Source organism: Camelus bactrianus, chromosome 1 (assembly GCF_048773025.1).
Source record: "Camelus bactrianus isolate YW-2024 breed Bactrian camel chromosome 1, ASM4877302v1, whole genome shotgun sequence".
NCBI classification, from domain to species: domain Eukaryota; kingdom Metazoa; phylum Chordata; class Mammalia; order Artiodactyla; family Camelidae; genus Camelus; species Camelus bactrianus.
Genome location: NC_133539.1, coordinates 38841473 through 38855208, shown reverse-complemented (window position 1 = coordinate 38855208; position 13736 = coordinate 38841473). Strand labels below are relative to the sequence as shown.

Genomic DNA, 13736 nt, shown 5'->3' with positions numbered 1-13736 from the left:
TCATGAGTAAATGAGAAATATTGACTGTACTGCAGGCATCTTCACTTCTGAGGGCAAGACTCTGGTTTGACTCAGATTATGACCACCAGATTCTTACATTTCTGCTGCAGAGTGAGGAAAAGGGGACTAAATAGATTATACAGATGTCTGCAATATTTCTTTCTAGGTCATCACTGGAGAATTTTAGCAATGTTGAGCCCACCAACAGAATAGCCTTACAAAATATCAAAGGTCTGTGGGCCACAATATAAATCACTGTCCTCAAACTTTCTTGTTGAAAAATGTACAGTACTCCTTTGTACAGAGTAAATGATTACTGTGGTGACTCACAGTCCTGAAAACATTAAATATGAGTGATAAAAAATACTATACCTAGCAGATGATAAGCTGCTATTCTAGAGAAGAGTTGATAAAAATTTCACATCATCATTTAATAAACATTTACAGAGAATTCAATTCACTATGCAGTGTCTTGGTTACCTATAATAAACAAATCAACTTCCATATTCCTCACAAATCTGGTGCAATAAACACTATTAGATAATGACAATTTATGCTCTAAAATGAAATAATAGAAGTTTGGTTCATATGTATGCCAAAAGACTTTTTGGTTTACTAACTATGAGTTGTAAAAAATGGCAACAGCGTTTCAGAACAGAATGACAAAAGTAGAAGGGTTAGCTGCAGGGCTGTAAAATTATTATTTCCAAAACACTGATTTGAGCTATAATATGCTACGCAGGAAATGTACTAATTTACTACGTGGTTTACACACGATTGAAGTATACAAACAGTGGACACTTTGTAAACTTCTCATCCCCTTACTTCTGTGTTGCTTGAGGGCTATTGTGAGAAAACTGCATGTTGGAAAAAACACATTGGTTTCTTAAGACACAGAAGATGAGAATCTATGAAGAGCCGCAACAACAGAAAGGAGTGGACCTCTGCGTTCCTAATTGCTCTTCAGCCTAAAAATACCCGCACTCATACGGCCTGAATGTTCTCATTTCTTTTTGGTTTGCTACCTGAAGTTCCATTATTAAATCTCGATTTGGGCTAAATTCACAGAATCCAAGAGTGAAATGGTGGTTGCCAGGGGCTGGGGAAAGGGGGACAGAGGGAGTTATTAATCAACAGGCATAAAGTTTCAGTTAAGCAAGATGAATGAGCTCTAGAGACCTGCTGGACAGCACTGTACCTGTAGTGAACTACACTGCAGTGCACACTTAAAATTTCGTCAAGAGAGTAGATCTCACATTAAGTATTATTATCAGAATAAATAATGAAAAAAATTATTTGGATATACAAGTTTATGTAAAAAGTGCAAAATCATCTGGAGGAATTAAAACAGTATTTGTGAATCACATATAAGTATGAATTAGTCTTACTTTATATCCAGCTAAGATCATGTAAATGAAAGAATGTGAGCTTATGTCAGGGCAAGGTGAAGGTCCAGGTTACAGGTGATTCTATGAAGTGGAAAAAGGTCTAGCCTGGGATAAGAGGGGATGGCGACGGTGTACTACCATTGGAATTTAAAACAGTAAAAGTTGAATATTTGAGGACCTAAGAAGAGGAGCTGAAGAAAGGGGTGGATGCCATAGCAAAACAGCCTTAACATTGTTTTTTATTTTATTTTATTTTATTTTATTTTATTTTATTTTATTGTCCAAGACCAGGCAGGAAGGGGGTAAAAAACACACTCTTTTTTGGGGGGAAGGAAACCACAGGCTCCCTTTCATATTGAAAGTTACATCCTTTACCTGTAGTCTGTGTTAAACAGGCTTTTATGGGTCTGCCTAGGGACTTAAGCAGAAACTTTAAAAGAAATATTTATGGGAAAATGCTTTCTGAGTTCTCAACAATTGATTTATAAGTGACTTTGCAGAAAACAGTCCTTGGAGAATTACTTCTATAACTAAAGTTAAAATTCATTTTTTATATGTTTCTAAATCAAAGTTGACCATGTTATGACTTTAAAAAATGCTCCTGAATTTGTAAAAGAAATGGCTGAGGTTATTTACAGATTTGAAAAGACCAGATCACATTTTAAAACAACCACTGAACAAATAAGAGTTGGTAACTCCTTTTTATTGAAATTTTGGCTCTTGTGGCCTCTCCAGTTGAAAATCTTATTATAGTTTCCCATAGAATATTTATTAAATCCTTCAAGGAGTTTTTTCTTTTGTCGTCATCAAGGATTTGGACTTGAGCTAGGCAGAGTTGTATTTTTAGTTATAGAAGGGAGAGGCCACCAAGAGTGGAATCAGAAATTCCAATCTTAAGGAATAAAACTGTCATTTCTAATATACCTAAAAAATCTAGGAAGAAAAGTAGCTAGGGATTTGTGAAACATGGCAGTTGGATTTCTGAATTGCATTTTAAGAGCTTAAAGTGAATCTGAATATGATATAGCTTTAACTTACAAAGCTTACTACTGAATTTGATTTTTTTTTTTTTTGGCTTAGGTTTGCATAAAGGTAATCTACATTAGCTACTGTGTGCTGTACTTAAACAAAGCCAAGAAAATTTAAAAAAGTTTTTGCTTGGCATCTAGGGCAGGGTGTCACAGTGTCAAGATCTCGATGAAGCCTCATTAGTGTGCATCAGAATTACCTAGAGAAGCTTTTGCAAAATATATGTGCTTGGGTATACATGTGTATTTTGAAAAAAAAAAATCTCACTAGGATGATGATTCTGATTGCAGGCATGGCTGAACACCACAAGTTTTGAGTCTAATATTTAGTTCTGTAAATCCAAAATCTCCTGTATGGTCCAAATGAGGGGTAAGAATGATAACAGAGAAGTTCAGGAAAATGCATGGAACTTCTCTAACTATCACTATAGCTATAAATTACACACTAATTTAAAAAATCAATTTAAGTCCTGTATGCAAAAGGAGAATTAATAAGGAATATTATAAAATACAGTTTCACGGTACCAGGTACTACAAATGACACAACACATTTACAGTATTAAAATGTTTAAGGAGATAAATTTAGGCCATTGGAAGTTGCTACTCTAACTCCTAATTTAAGAATAAAACATTCAGCCATCCATCTGCTTGGTTCCAAGCACACTATGCTTTCACATATTTAGGTGTTTACCATCACATTATTTTTAGACTAGTCTTTGGCATTAAGCTGGTACAGGCTTAATAAATAATAGCATTTGCCTACATGAAGTTTCACATATTTTCTTCTGAAAAATGTAATCAAGGGGGTGTAATTCAACTGTTACTTTTACGGTTTAAAAACATAATGGTAGATAAATGTAACTTCACTTTTTTTTTTCCACTGTTGAATATAAAATGAATGTGATGTAGATTAATTTTGCTCTTATACCCCAGCACAAACGTAACTCCACACAACACAATTTACAAGAAAAGTGTGCTAATAAAACACAGCTCTCATTATTAATATATAACTAGCATAAGGTAAAATGCCATCTTTACTAAATTTATAATTTGAGTACATAAATATTTAAAAGATCCCTTTAATTTTTTAAATTAATATTTGCTTTGCATTTGTTCAAGGAAACTTCACATGACTCACATTGCTTTTGAAATGCTGATACGCACTTATATGTATTATTTAAATACTCATATTTGTGGGTTATATCTAGATTTTTTTAAATGGTGGAAATTAAAACTACTTTGAGCCACTAGAAAAACAGACCAAGATGTAACAGAAAAATAATTTTTAAACTCTTAGTGATGTCTTCTGAAATATACTATAATAATAGATAACATTATGGAGACCTTAGTATGTGCCAGACGTTTTCTAGGAGTTTTAGGTCTATTCGCCAGCTATTCAATACAATAAAGTCACAATAACCACAAGAAATGGTTATAGCCTATTCCTGACCTTATTTTGTGGATAACAGTCATCCTCGAATCTTCTCTTTTGCTTAAACACTTTATTCAATCCCCCAGCAGCAAATCCTATTGGCTCTATGTTCAAAATACATCACAGAATCTATCATTTTCTGTCAACGCAACTGCAACTAACCTAACAAAGCCGTCACAATCTCCTTGCCTAGATTATTGCAAAAGCCTCCTAATTTCCCTGCGTACATCTGTACCTCACTACGGTCTCTTCTCAACGCGAGAACAAGCCTTTTAAAACATGATCAGATTATGTCGTGCCTCTACTCCAAAGCCTAGGATGGCTTCTCACCTTACCCAGAGAAAACTCAAAGTCCTTTCAATTGTCTACAAAGTCCCACTTCACTGGCTTTCCAACTTGGTTGTATATTGGATGCAACTGAGGGAACTTAAAACAAATATTGATGCAAGTGTCCCACCCCAGGAGATTCTGACTTAATTCATCTGGGGTGCACGCCTGGAACTTGGGACCGTATAAAGCTCTCTAAATTGAATGATTATAATGTGCAGCCAAGGTTGAGAACCATTTCTCTCTAAGATTTGATCCTCTTTCTGCCTTCATCCACTCTCTGACTTCAGCTTTTACCATCTTTCCCCTTACATACTCTGTTCTAGCCATAATAATAGGGCAATTAATAGATTTTATCATCTCTACTGCACAGTGAAAGGGTCACTGTTATAATTATGAAGAGACAATAGGCATGAATCAGAATCGTAGTAGGAAAAACAAGCTTATAGTCATTGAGCTTAAAGACATAATTTGCAGTTGAAAAGGAATAAAATGTTCCTTCCTCAGGGCATTGGCGATTTTTGTTTTTACTCTCTGGATTATTTTCCCCCAGTTCCCTTACTCCCTTGGAGCTCCCTTACCTTCTTCTGATTTTTATTCACATGTAGTTTTTCAGTGACACCTTCCCTCTCCACTCGATTTAATACTGAAAGTCAGTCTCACTCATATAACTTCACTTGTGTTACATTTTTCTCCCAGTTTTATTTTTCTCCAGTATCTGATGTACCATATATTTTGCCAAATCCTTTATTTTTCTTCCCACTAGATTTTTAATTTCTGTTTTGTTTGCTTCTGAATTCCAAGATCTGGAATAGTGCCTGGCCTACTATAGTCTGTCAACATATACTTGTGCAAAAAAAAAAAAAAGAATGATTTATCGGCTATTTTAACATTAGGCAAGCTACCTAATTTGCTTTGCCCCAGTTTCCTCATTGGTAAAATGGGGATAATAGTAACACCTATCTCATAAATGCATGAGATTGGAATAATGCCTGAGTCAGAGAGAGCACATATAAATGTTAGCTATATTAGTTAATTAAAGACATTTATCTTTATTTTTACTTTAGCTACCGACTCCTAGACCATACCTGGAAACTGTCATCCCTGAAATTATCTTATTCAGAAATCTTAGATATCAATATAGTGTGTTGGTAAACTGGCTCTCTGGAGGAAAACAAAACAAAAAAGCTCTGATTTGTAATATTTGCCAATTTCTGTAATGTAAATACTTCAGTCATGGCTAATTTCAAGCGATGACCATTTAACAACCCACTCCCCAAATTCCTGACTATTTATTTAATCATCATCTCTTACAAGTTGGTATAAGCTGACTCTAACAACCACTGTCAATATTCTACTTTCTGGCCACATTCTTTTTTCCTTAGCTCTCTCACCTAAACAAACAATTATACTTCCTCTTCTACCTAATAAAGACTTCCAGCCCATAAAATTTCTATTTATTTCTAGCCTAGCAGCATCTTTATTGCCTTCATTATCTAACCTGCCTTTACTGGTTGCTTACCTCAACTACCATCCCCAATTCCCATTTTTTTTCTGTTGTACCTGCTCTTCAAACAATAGCCTCTATTATTTCCATTCTACATTGGCCAGAGCAAGGGTTGGGGTGGGAGGTCACAGGGAGGCGGGTAGGGGGCAGGTGGTGAACTGTTCCTGCAGGAAATCACAGAAGCATGCACACCACTGTCAAAACACAGTCATGTTCTCCACCATCACCTGGATGTCAGCATGACTAGTTAATCATCTCATTTTCTCCAAGACTGAAGATGGGGAGTGGCAGGAGTGGAGGCAGAGTGTGTGTAACTAACACAATCACTGGGTTAGCAGTCCAGAAGATCCTTTTCTTGGCTACTTACATTGCATATCAGTAAAAACTCTGGTGAAGATTTTTAGCTGGTTACCCTTGCCGGGCTCTGAAAAATCTGTGTTCCTGGAGAACTTGATCCTGATGGTTCTGCTTTTCTTCTTCTTCTTCTTTTTTTTTTTTTTTTTCTGATAAGCTATTTTTCTTTTTAATTTCAGTAATTATTCTAAACATTCACCTTAAATGAAGATTTGTCCTCAGACTCCCACATCAGCTCTCTTCCTGCTTTGCATAGAAATGCAGTAGCACCCGGTATCCTTTCCTTCAGTTTCATGCATGTGCCTCATAAAGCCCTCTAGATCCACAGTACACAGTCTCTTCAAGTCTTGGGAAACGTGGACGCTTCTGCTATTCAAAGTCAATCCTCCACCAGTGTCCTTGATTTTGTACCTTCCCATCTCCTGAGATATTTTGCCCTACCAGTTTATTTTCTTTAGTTCCCTAGCCCTCAGTGTCTAAATTGCCTAAATCTTTCCTATCTTAAAAAACAGCCTGATTTTTCTTTTTGTCTACTAGCATCTGATTTATCTCTTGCCTTGCCACCTTATCCACTTTTCCTTTAAAAGTGGTTTCCACCTAGCAATTCTATTTATATTTCAATCTCATTTTGCCCTTTATAATCTGGCTTCTGCCTGGGACCAACCCATTGAAAGTGATCTTGTTGAGATCTCACAGGGCCTCTGAAGCGCCAAGCGCCATAGATGCTTTGAAGTCTCCGTCTTCCAGAACTTCTCTGCTGCACTTGACACGGCTGCTTATTTGCTCCTGTCTGAAATGCTGTAAGTATTCTCTTAGATTTGGGATGCAATGGCCTCCTCTCCCTCCCTGCTCCTCTGTCACCTCTCATTCTTAGGTACCTTTGGAAACAGCACCTGTGCTGCTTCCTCAGTATGGTATGTCAAAGAGTTCCAGCCTGGTTCAACTCCTTTCCTTTCTCTAAAAGTTCTTCCTAGGAAATACCAGAGTTTGGGTTTCATAATCACTTTTATGCTACCAACTCCAAGATCTTTCACTTTAGTCAAGTTTTCCTCCTGAGCTTAAGATTTATCTTTCTAATTGCTGTCCAGACATTTTCACTGCATGTTCCATAGGCATCTCACAGGTAACATGACCCAAATTAAACTCACCATCTTCTCCCACTACCAGCCCATCCCCTTCCTCCTCCTCTAGATCTTTATTGCAGTTGGTGGCACCACCTTCCCCACATTCCTCTTACTCCCAACTGTCCTTTCCTGAGCGTGGTTTTGGCTATGGTTCCCTTTACTCAACCTGATTCTGTTTGCTTTTTGTCTTTGTTCATTTCTCCAATTTTTTCTTGTTATTATTTCTGGATGACACTCTTGCTTGCTTGTTCATGTGACTGTATGCTGTAAACAGTGTATATATATCTTTTCTCTCATGTCAGAAGTTTTTAGGTGGGAGCAGGAGGCTGCAGCCTGAACACAATATACCATCTTGAACTGAAACCAGTGGTATTATATTTTCCTATAACTGAATTTGTGATTTTATAAACAAATCCACACTCAACAAATGTTATAAGATAAAGGATTAATTTTTTGTGGTTGATATATGATATCTCAAAATTTTCAAGTATTTTATAAGTATTTTTATTTTGATTGCTAATTAATGTTGCTGTAAACATGGAGGTCCAAAGATTGAGGGAAAAAGAGTTGCCAGGTAAGTGCCACAAAGTATTTATGAAATCCATATGAATCGCTGGAGAGAGACTGTTCAGGGAAGACAGTCAAACTTGCACTTAATTCATACTAGTGTATTTCCTTGGAAAAGTTAGGAAAACCTGAATATTAGTGAGGTCATACTTAGTGGGCAGCCAGGCTGATGCTCTGCTTGCTAAGTCAGAATGCATTTTATTTTAAAATTTAAAACACACACATACATATGCACCCACACCCCTTTTGCACAGGTATGTGTATGCATGTGCGCGCATACACACACACGCACACACACACACACACATAAAAGTACGCACTTAACCACATACACCCTGCTAATATATATATATATCTGGAGGAATGTCCACAAGGATCCAAACAGTAGATTTATGACTTTGGTGCAATGTCACAACCAGCAAGCTACTGCCACTAGATTGTAATCTTGTACTTAGTTTGCTACCAGTCTTTCATATAAAACAGTGAATTGAAGTGAGTTTCAAACAGTGTGGGAGACCAAAGGGAAATCTTTTCTACCCCCAGCAAGCACAGAATGCTATTAATGAGCCATGGATGGCTCCCCCGCTACGCCATGCACTTAGCCACTTCCTTCTCTCTGTGCTCACAGAAGCTGTGATTATCAAATTCTAAAGCAGTAGTTTGAAAAATGACTTCGCTTTTGAGAATTTGTTGGAGATATATATATATAATTTCTGCTTGCCATAGGGAATTGAGTGTCTGCTATTGACATAAAGTTTATAAAGCACTTTGAGCTTCTGGGATAAAAGAGATATGATTACAAAGCAGGGTAAGAATATTAAAGGAAAGTGAAAAGGGAGTATTGGCCTTATGTTTTTTTCCCCTCATCCATATGATTTTTATTTTAATAGAAATTCTATGTGCAGAGGGGACTCAAGACCATATGGGGAAATGGCAATGGGCTTAAAAGAAGAAGCAATAAGTAATTTAATAAAAAGATAGAATTCACAGTATATGAGAATATGGCTTTTTGCTTCAGAGATGAGTTTGAATCCTCATTCTACCCCTTAACAGTAAGTATATCAGGCATTATTCTATATGCTTTACAATAATCAACTCAACTAACCATTATAACAATTGTATGAGGTAGATTCTGTTAGTATTTCCATTTTATATATGAGTAAACAGAGGCACGGAGAAGTTAGTCACTTGCTCAAGTCACAAGGTCACATAGCCAGTGGCAGAGCCAAGATGAACTCAGATAATATATGTTAAGGTTCTCATAGGATTAGTAATGGTAGCCACAATTATTTGAACATTTACTCTTTTCCAGACTGCACTGGGTCTTACCTACATGGTACATAAGAGCTGAAAAATATTAGTTTTTAAATTTTAAATGATGAAATATACCATTTTTAAACATGTAGTAGGATGTTTACAAGTAAATATTTTATTTATAACATATTATCTTTCCCTTATAATGTATTTTAATTAATTCATGGTTTATCTCTTAGCAGGCTAAAAAATATATCTGAAGCTAACATTTCTCTCCTAATTTGCTTAAGGAAGTCATTTGGTCCAATTTTCAGCAGCAATTTAGATGAGTATCTGTTACATTATTTGCCATTATATTCAGCCCTAGGATATAGTTGATAAAAAAATCCTATCACAAGTATCATTAGAAAATAAGTCATTTTGATATGTATCAGATAAAAATGAGGTTTTGGATAACCATAATGGAAGCGTGTAAGTATATATGCATTTCAAGTACCATAGGTGGTCCTGATAAACTATTGTAAAGTAATTTAGCACATTTACTGGAGAAATGTATACAAGCTATAAAATAACATTCTGAGAATGACTACAGAAAAGAACAAATAGTTCACGTCCCCAAACACCTATGAATTTCATTTTGCCTTAAAGAGCATACTTGGCTGAGAGTATGCACTATGTGAGGAGTACTGCTGTATAATGACTCAACGATTTCGCTGAATTCAGCTTCTGGCATTGAATCTGCACATCAAGTCCAGTTACAGTGTAAATATATCATCGTTGCTAATACTGAGAGCAGCTGGAAGAAGAGGGCATGGAATCAAGAAAAATACATGAAAATGAGATCAAGAGAGAGAGTAGATGCACATAGCACTTGTCCAAATAACACTGAACAAAAAATGAAGTGAAGAAAGAATGCTTGAGATTGTTTATTCACATAGAAATGAAGAAAAACAATATAACACATTTCAAATAGCAAAAGTCCAGTCATTATATAAGTAAGAAAATTGGCGATGTTTCTGTAGATAAATATATATTCAAGAAAACAGTGACATGCAAATATGTGACCTATGCTGGGGATAAAAATATTTACTCTATTGATTATTTTTTATATTTCTTTTTTTTTTTTACTATCAATGAATATTTTGGGGGCAAATGATAGCTTTTTAAATATTAAAGGTATTACACATACATTTTGAAATATAACTTCATGCTGCCTTCTCAGCTATGTTATCCTGTACCATGATATAAAACAAATAATTTTTAATACACCATATTTTAAAGGATAAGTCACTTAAAAAAGAGTGCTTTAAAATTTTTTCTAAAACAAATCTGTGCCAAAGTTTCATTCTTTCTCCTTCTATTTTCTGAATAGTTAGCCAAATGATCTTAAGAGGGATAAAGCTGATAAAATCCGTTTTCTGATATGAACTTGAATCATTATTGGTAAATATACATCAACATAAGGGGTTCAGCATTATAGATAATGCATAAAATATCATACTGAATAGTTAAATGTGATAAAGTCAAATGAATGGCTATGAGAAGCAACTGAGGTTCATTTAATCTTTCTTTACACCATCATTTGAAATATGTATATATTTATATGGCAAGTGAATTTATAGGAGAAATCAATTATATTATTACGTGTATCTGCTCCCTCTTTAGTAATACTCTAATGTATCACAGTATCAGAGAAATGCACCCTAGAGAAAATGCTGTTATTCTTCATAGAAAAATCCGTGAATAACATTACGCAAAAATTAATTTATAATGAATGATTTAAATCTAGAACTCAGAATAGCTTATTTAAATGCTATCAGAAAAGAACACCTCACCCGCAAAAAGGAGTCTAGGGATCCATTCTCCATGTATTCCACCACAATCATTACTGGTCTGCCTGCAAAAAGAGCAAGAGAACACACAAGAATTAGAGCAATTACAGAAATATGTGCTCCAGTTAGAGATTTCCAGCTGTGGCAGCTGAATTACTTGTATTTTATTAATAGGAACCTCATTTTCCAACATGCTTCTATAAATGTACTCATGTTAAAGATAGGGATTTCTCCATTTCTTTATAGCATTATTCCCTTTGAGTTCATAAAAAGAACATGGATTACAAGATGAATTACAAAGGAATTAAGCACTTGCTTTTCTAAAGTCCTGCAATCTCTTGTTTAGATTGTGTTCTTTTAGCCCTGATCTTTTTCTTAAAAGACAGTCAACAATCTAAAGTCAGAGTTTAAGCAGTTACTGTAGCTGCTTTGGCAGTTGTGGTACAACTTCTCCTCCAGTGATGCAGTAATTATGGCTGAATTACATTAGACCGGGCATTTCTGAAATACTCCTAAGGCAAAGCAGAAGAGAGAAATTCATAAATTCTCTTTAAGAAATTATAAACCATCGGTCATAGTCTGCTTTTAAGGGTTTTTAAGTAGAAAAATGTCAGTAAATTGATGAGTGCTACAAAGTTGGTGGGATTTGTAATAGTTCTTGATCATCTCTTTATTGGACATAGATTAGATCAACAGAACAATAATGGCAGTACATAAAAAGTAACTGATTTCGTAGTCTAGTGCAGAAGCTAAAATCAGAAACTGAGCATCATTTATTTCTTTTTATCACGTCTATTTGCAGTTGTTACAGTCCCCAATACACCTCTATTAGGTAGAATATTCAACATAAATAACTTTGATTTGTTTCAAAGAAAAGAATCTATTTGTTCTGCCCAATTGCCCAAGTTTAAAAGATAAACTCATTTCAGATGGAGGGAAAATGGTATTTACCTGAAATAAACATGTATGACATATTTACTTTTTACTTCTATATTTCTTGCTTCTTATTGGAATTTTTAGCAATTCAATCTGCACTGTGCACAGAGTTTTTCCTCATGAGCACAAAGAAGATCTGGAAAGAAATACGTGTACCAATGATGGAAATATTAGATCTCATATTGTAATTCATGTCCCTTTTATGAACTCAAAGCCTTGAGGGTTAGAAAGGGTGACTGTGACAAATTAGTACAATGTCTGCAAATGCTAGATTTTATATTTGAATCTGTATTTTAAAGAAAGATGTGTTAAAGGTTAAATGTAGTAATAAAGCTCCCAATTTATCATGCATAGAATTAGAACCCAAAGAAGTTTTCCGTTTTGGTGAATTTCTATAATGTTCTTTAAAGTCATTAATTTCACCCAAATACAGATAAAAAAAATTTATCAGAACATACTGAGGTCAAATGAACAGAAAGCACTACTGCAGGCAGAGATCTAGAAGTTTCAGGTTTTAAATCTGAAAGTTTGTCATGAAATCTTCTATTTGGCCATTGATTTCAGAGAGCCTGGAGCTGGGAGCCTAATGCAAATACTTGGTTAGCCACATAGGGATAATAAAAGGCCATTTTTATAGTTAAAAATAAAATTCTGAGACATATTCCAGTTTGAATGATAACAGATTATGAATGTTAAGGGGGAAATTTGGGTTATTACAAAGCATGAGTTCTTATGCTCACAGTCAGAACTTTTCAATCAACATTGACCATTGCTGTCAGAACAACATATTTAGTTTTATGAAGATATATTTAAAATATATATATTAAAACCCCCCTGGCATTCCCTAAGAATACTAACATATTATTATTATCCCTATTACACAGATAGGAAAATGAGGGATAGAAAATTAAACTACTTCCCAGACAGCAAGTGAGTGGCAGTATCAGGCATCTGTCTCAGAGCTTAAGCTCTTAACCTTTATGCCACAGGTGCCTCTCAGGCACGATTTATAGACTGGAGTGTAAGGCCCATCCTGTCAGTCAGTCCTCCTCAGTAATGGACCTCTCATCTCTCCTAAGTAGCCTTATCTACTGCCCATCAATTGTCATTATCGCCTATATTTGTTCAGTCCTGTCTCTTTCTGACTTTCCTTTCAGTATTCCCCTACCAGGATTATCTCCCAACTTGCTTCTTTCCCTAAAAACACCCTACACCTCCCCAGAACGTATACACTCACCTCTTCCTTGAAATTCTCCCCCCGTGACATTTCCTATAGTTGCATTCCCAACACATCTATTGTCTGCATTACAAAATGTGTGCCTGATTTTGTATTGAGTTGTTTTTCTTTCTCAACTCCCCGTGGATGCTTTGTATCCCCATTCACTGGGTTTCTCAAGGTCACCTCCCACAGAGCTGAGCAGAGTAGGTGCTTCATGGAAACAAGCTGATTTTTCTCATCAATTTCACAATTCCTAAGAGAGAAACACTGAAATATTTCAGCAAGATTCTGATCTATGGAAATACAAAGTACTTTGAGATTAGTTCTATCTATAACTCCTTGGGAGACACTTTATACAATCTTAAAAATCATCAGTGACAAGTTTCATCTTCTCATTAAAGATAATAAAGAGTCAGATGAAGACTCCCCTGGTTTCTTGTGAATTAGAAGTTTCACACCTGAGCTCTGCATCTTTTGTATTTTGTTCAGTAGCATCAATTGAAAGCAGGTGTTATTAAACTAAGGATTTTTTTTTTTTTTTTACAATACCACTGGCATCTAACCTGTAATTTGTTTCTTAGTGGTTTTCTATAGGGAAGTTAGTTACACTGTGAAGATTACAAGCTTATAGTCCATGATTACATTTTATAATCAATAAAATAGATAAATACAAGGCAAATTATAAAAGTTAGGATGGTAGTCTTCAAATATGTGGTTAGGTGAGAGAGAACAGTGCTTTTCCTGTGTTATTTTTAAATACATAAAAAT

General features: G+C 35.3%; 1 protein-coding gene across 5 annotated transcripts in view; it reads right to left on the bottom strand.

Moving 5' to 3' along the window:
* EPHA6 (EPH receptor A6) overlaps window positions 1–13736 on the bottom strand; it is a 743078-nt gene that overhangs the window by 118740 nt on the left and 610602 nt on the right. For all 5 annotated transcript variants that reach the window (XM_074361623.1, XM_074361631.1, XM_074361637.1 and 2 more), the window contains one exon: window positions 10817–10878. In XM_074361623.1, the coding sequence (XP_074217724.1) occupies window positions 10817–10878 (62 nt within the window). The remainder of the gene's footprint in view (window positions 1–10816; window positions 10879–13736) is intronic.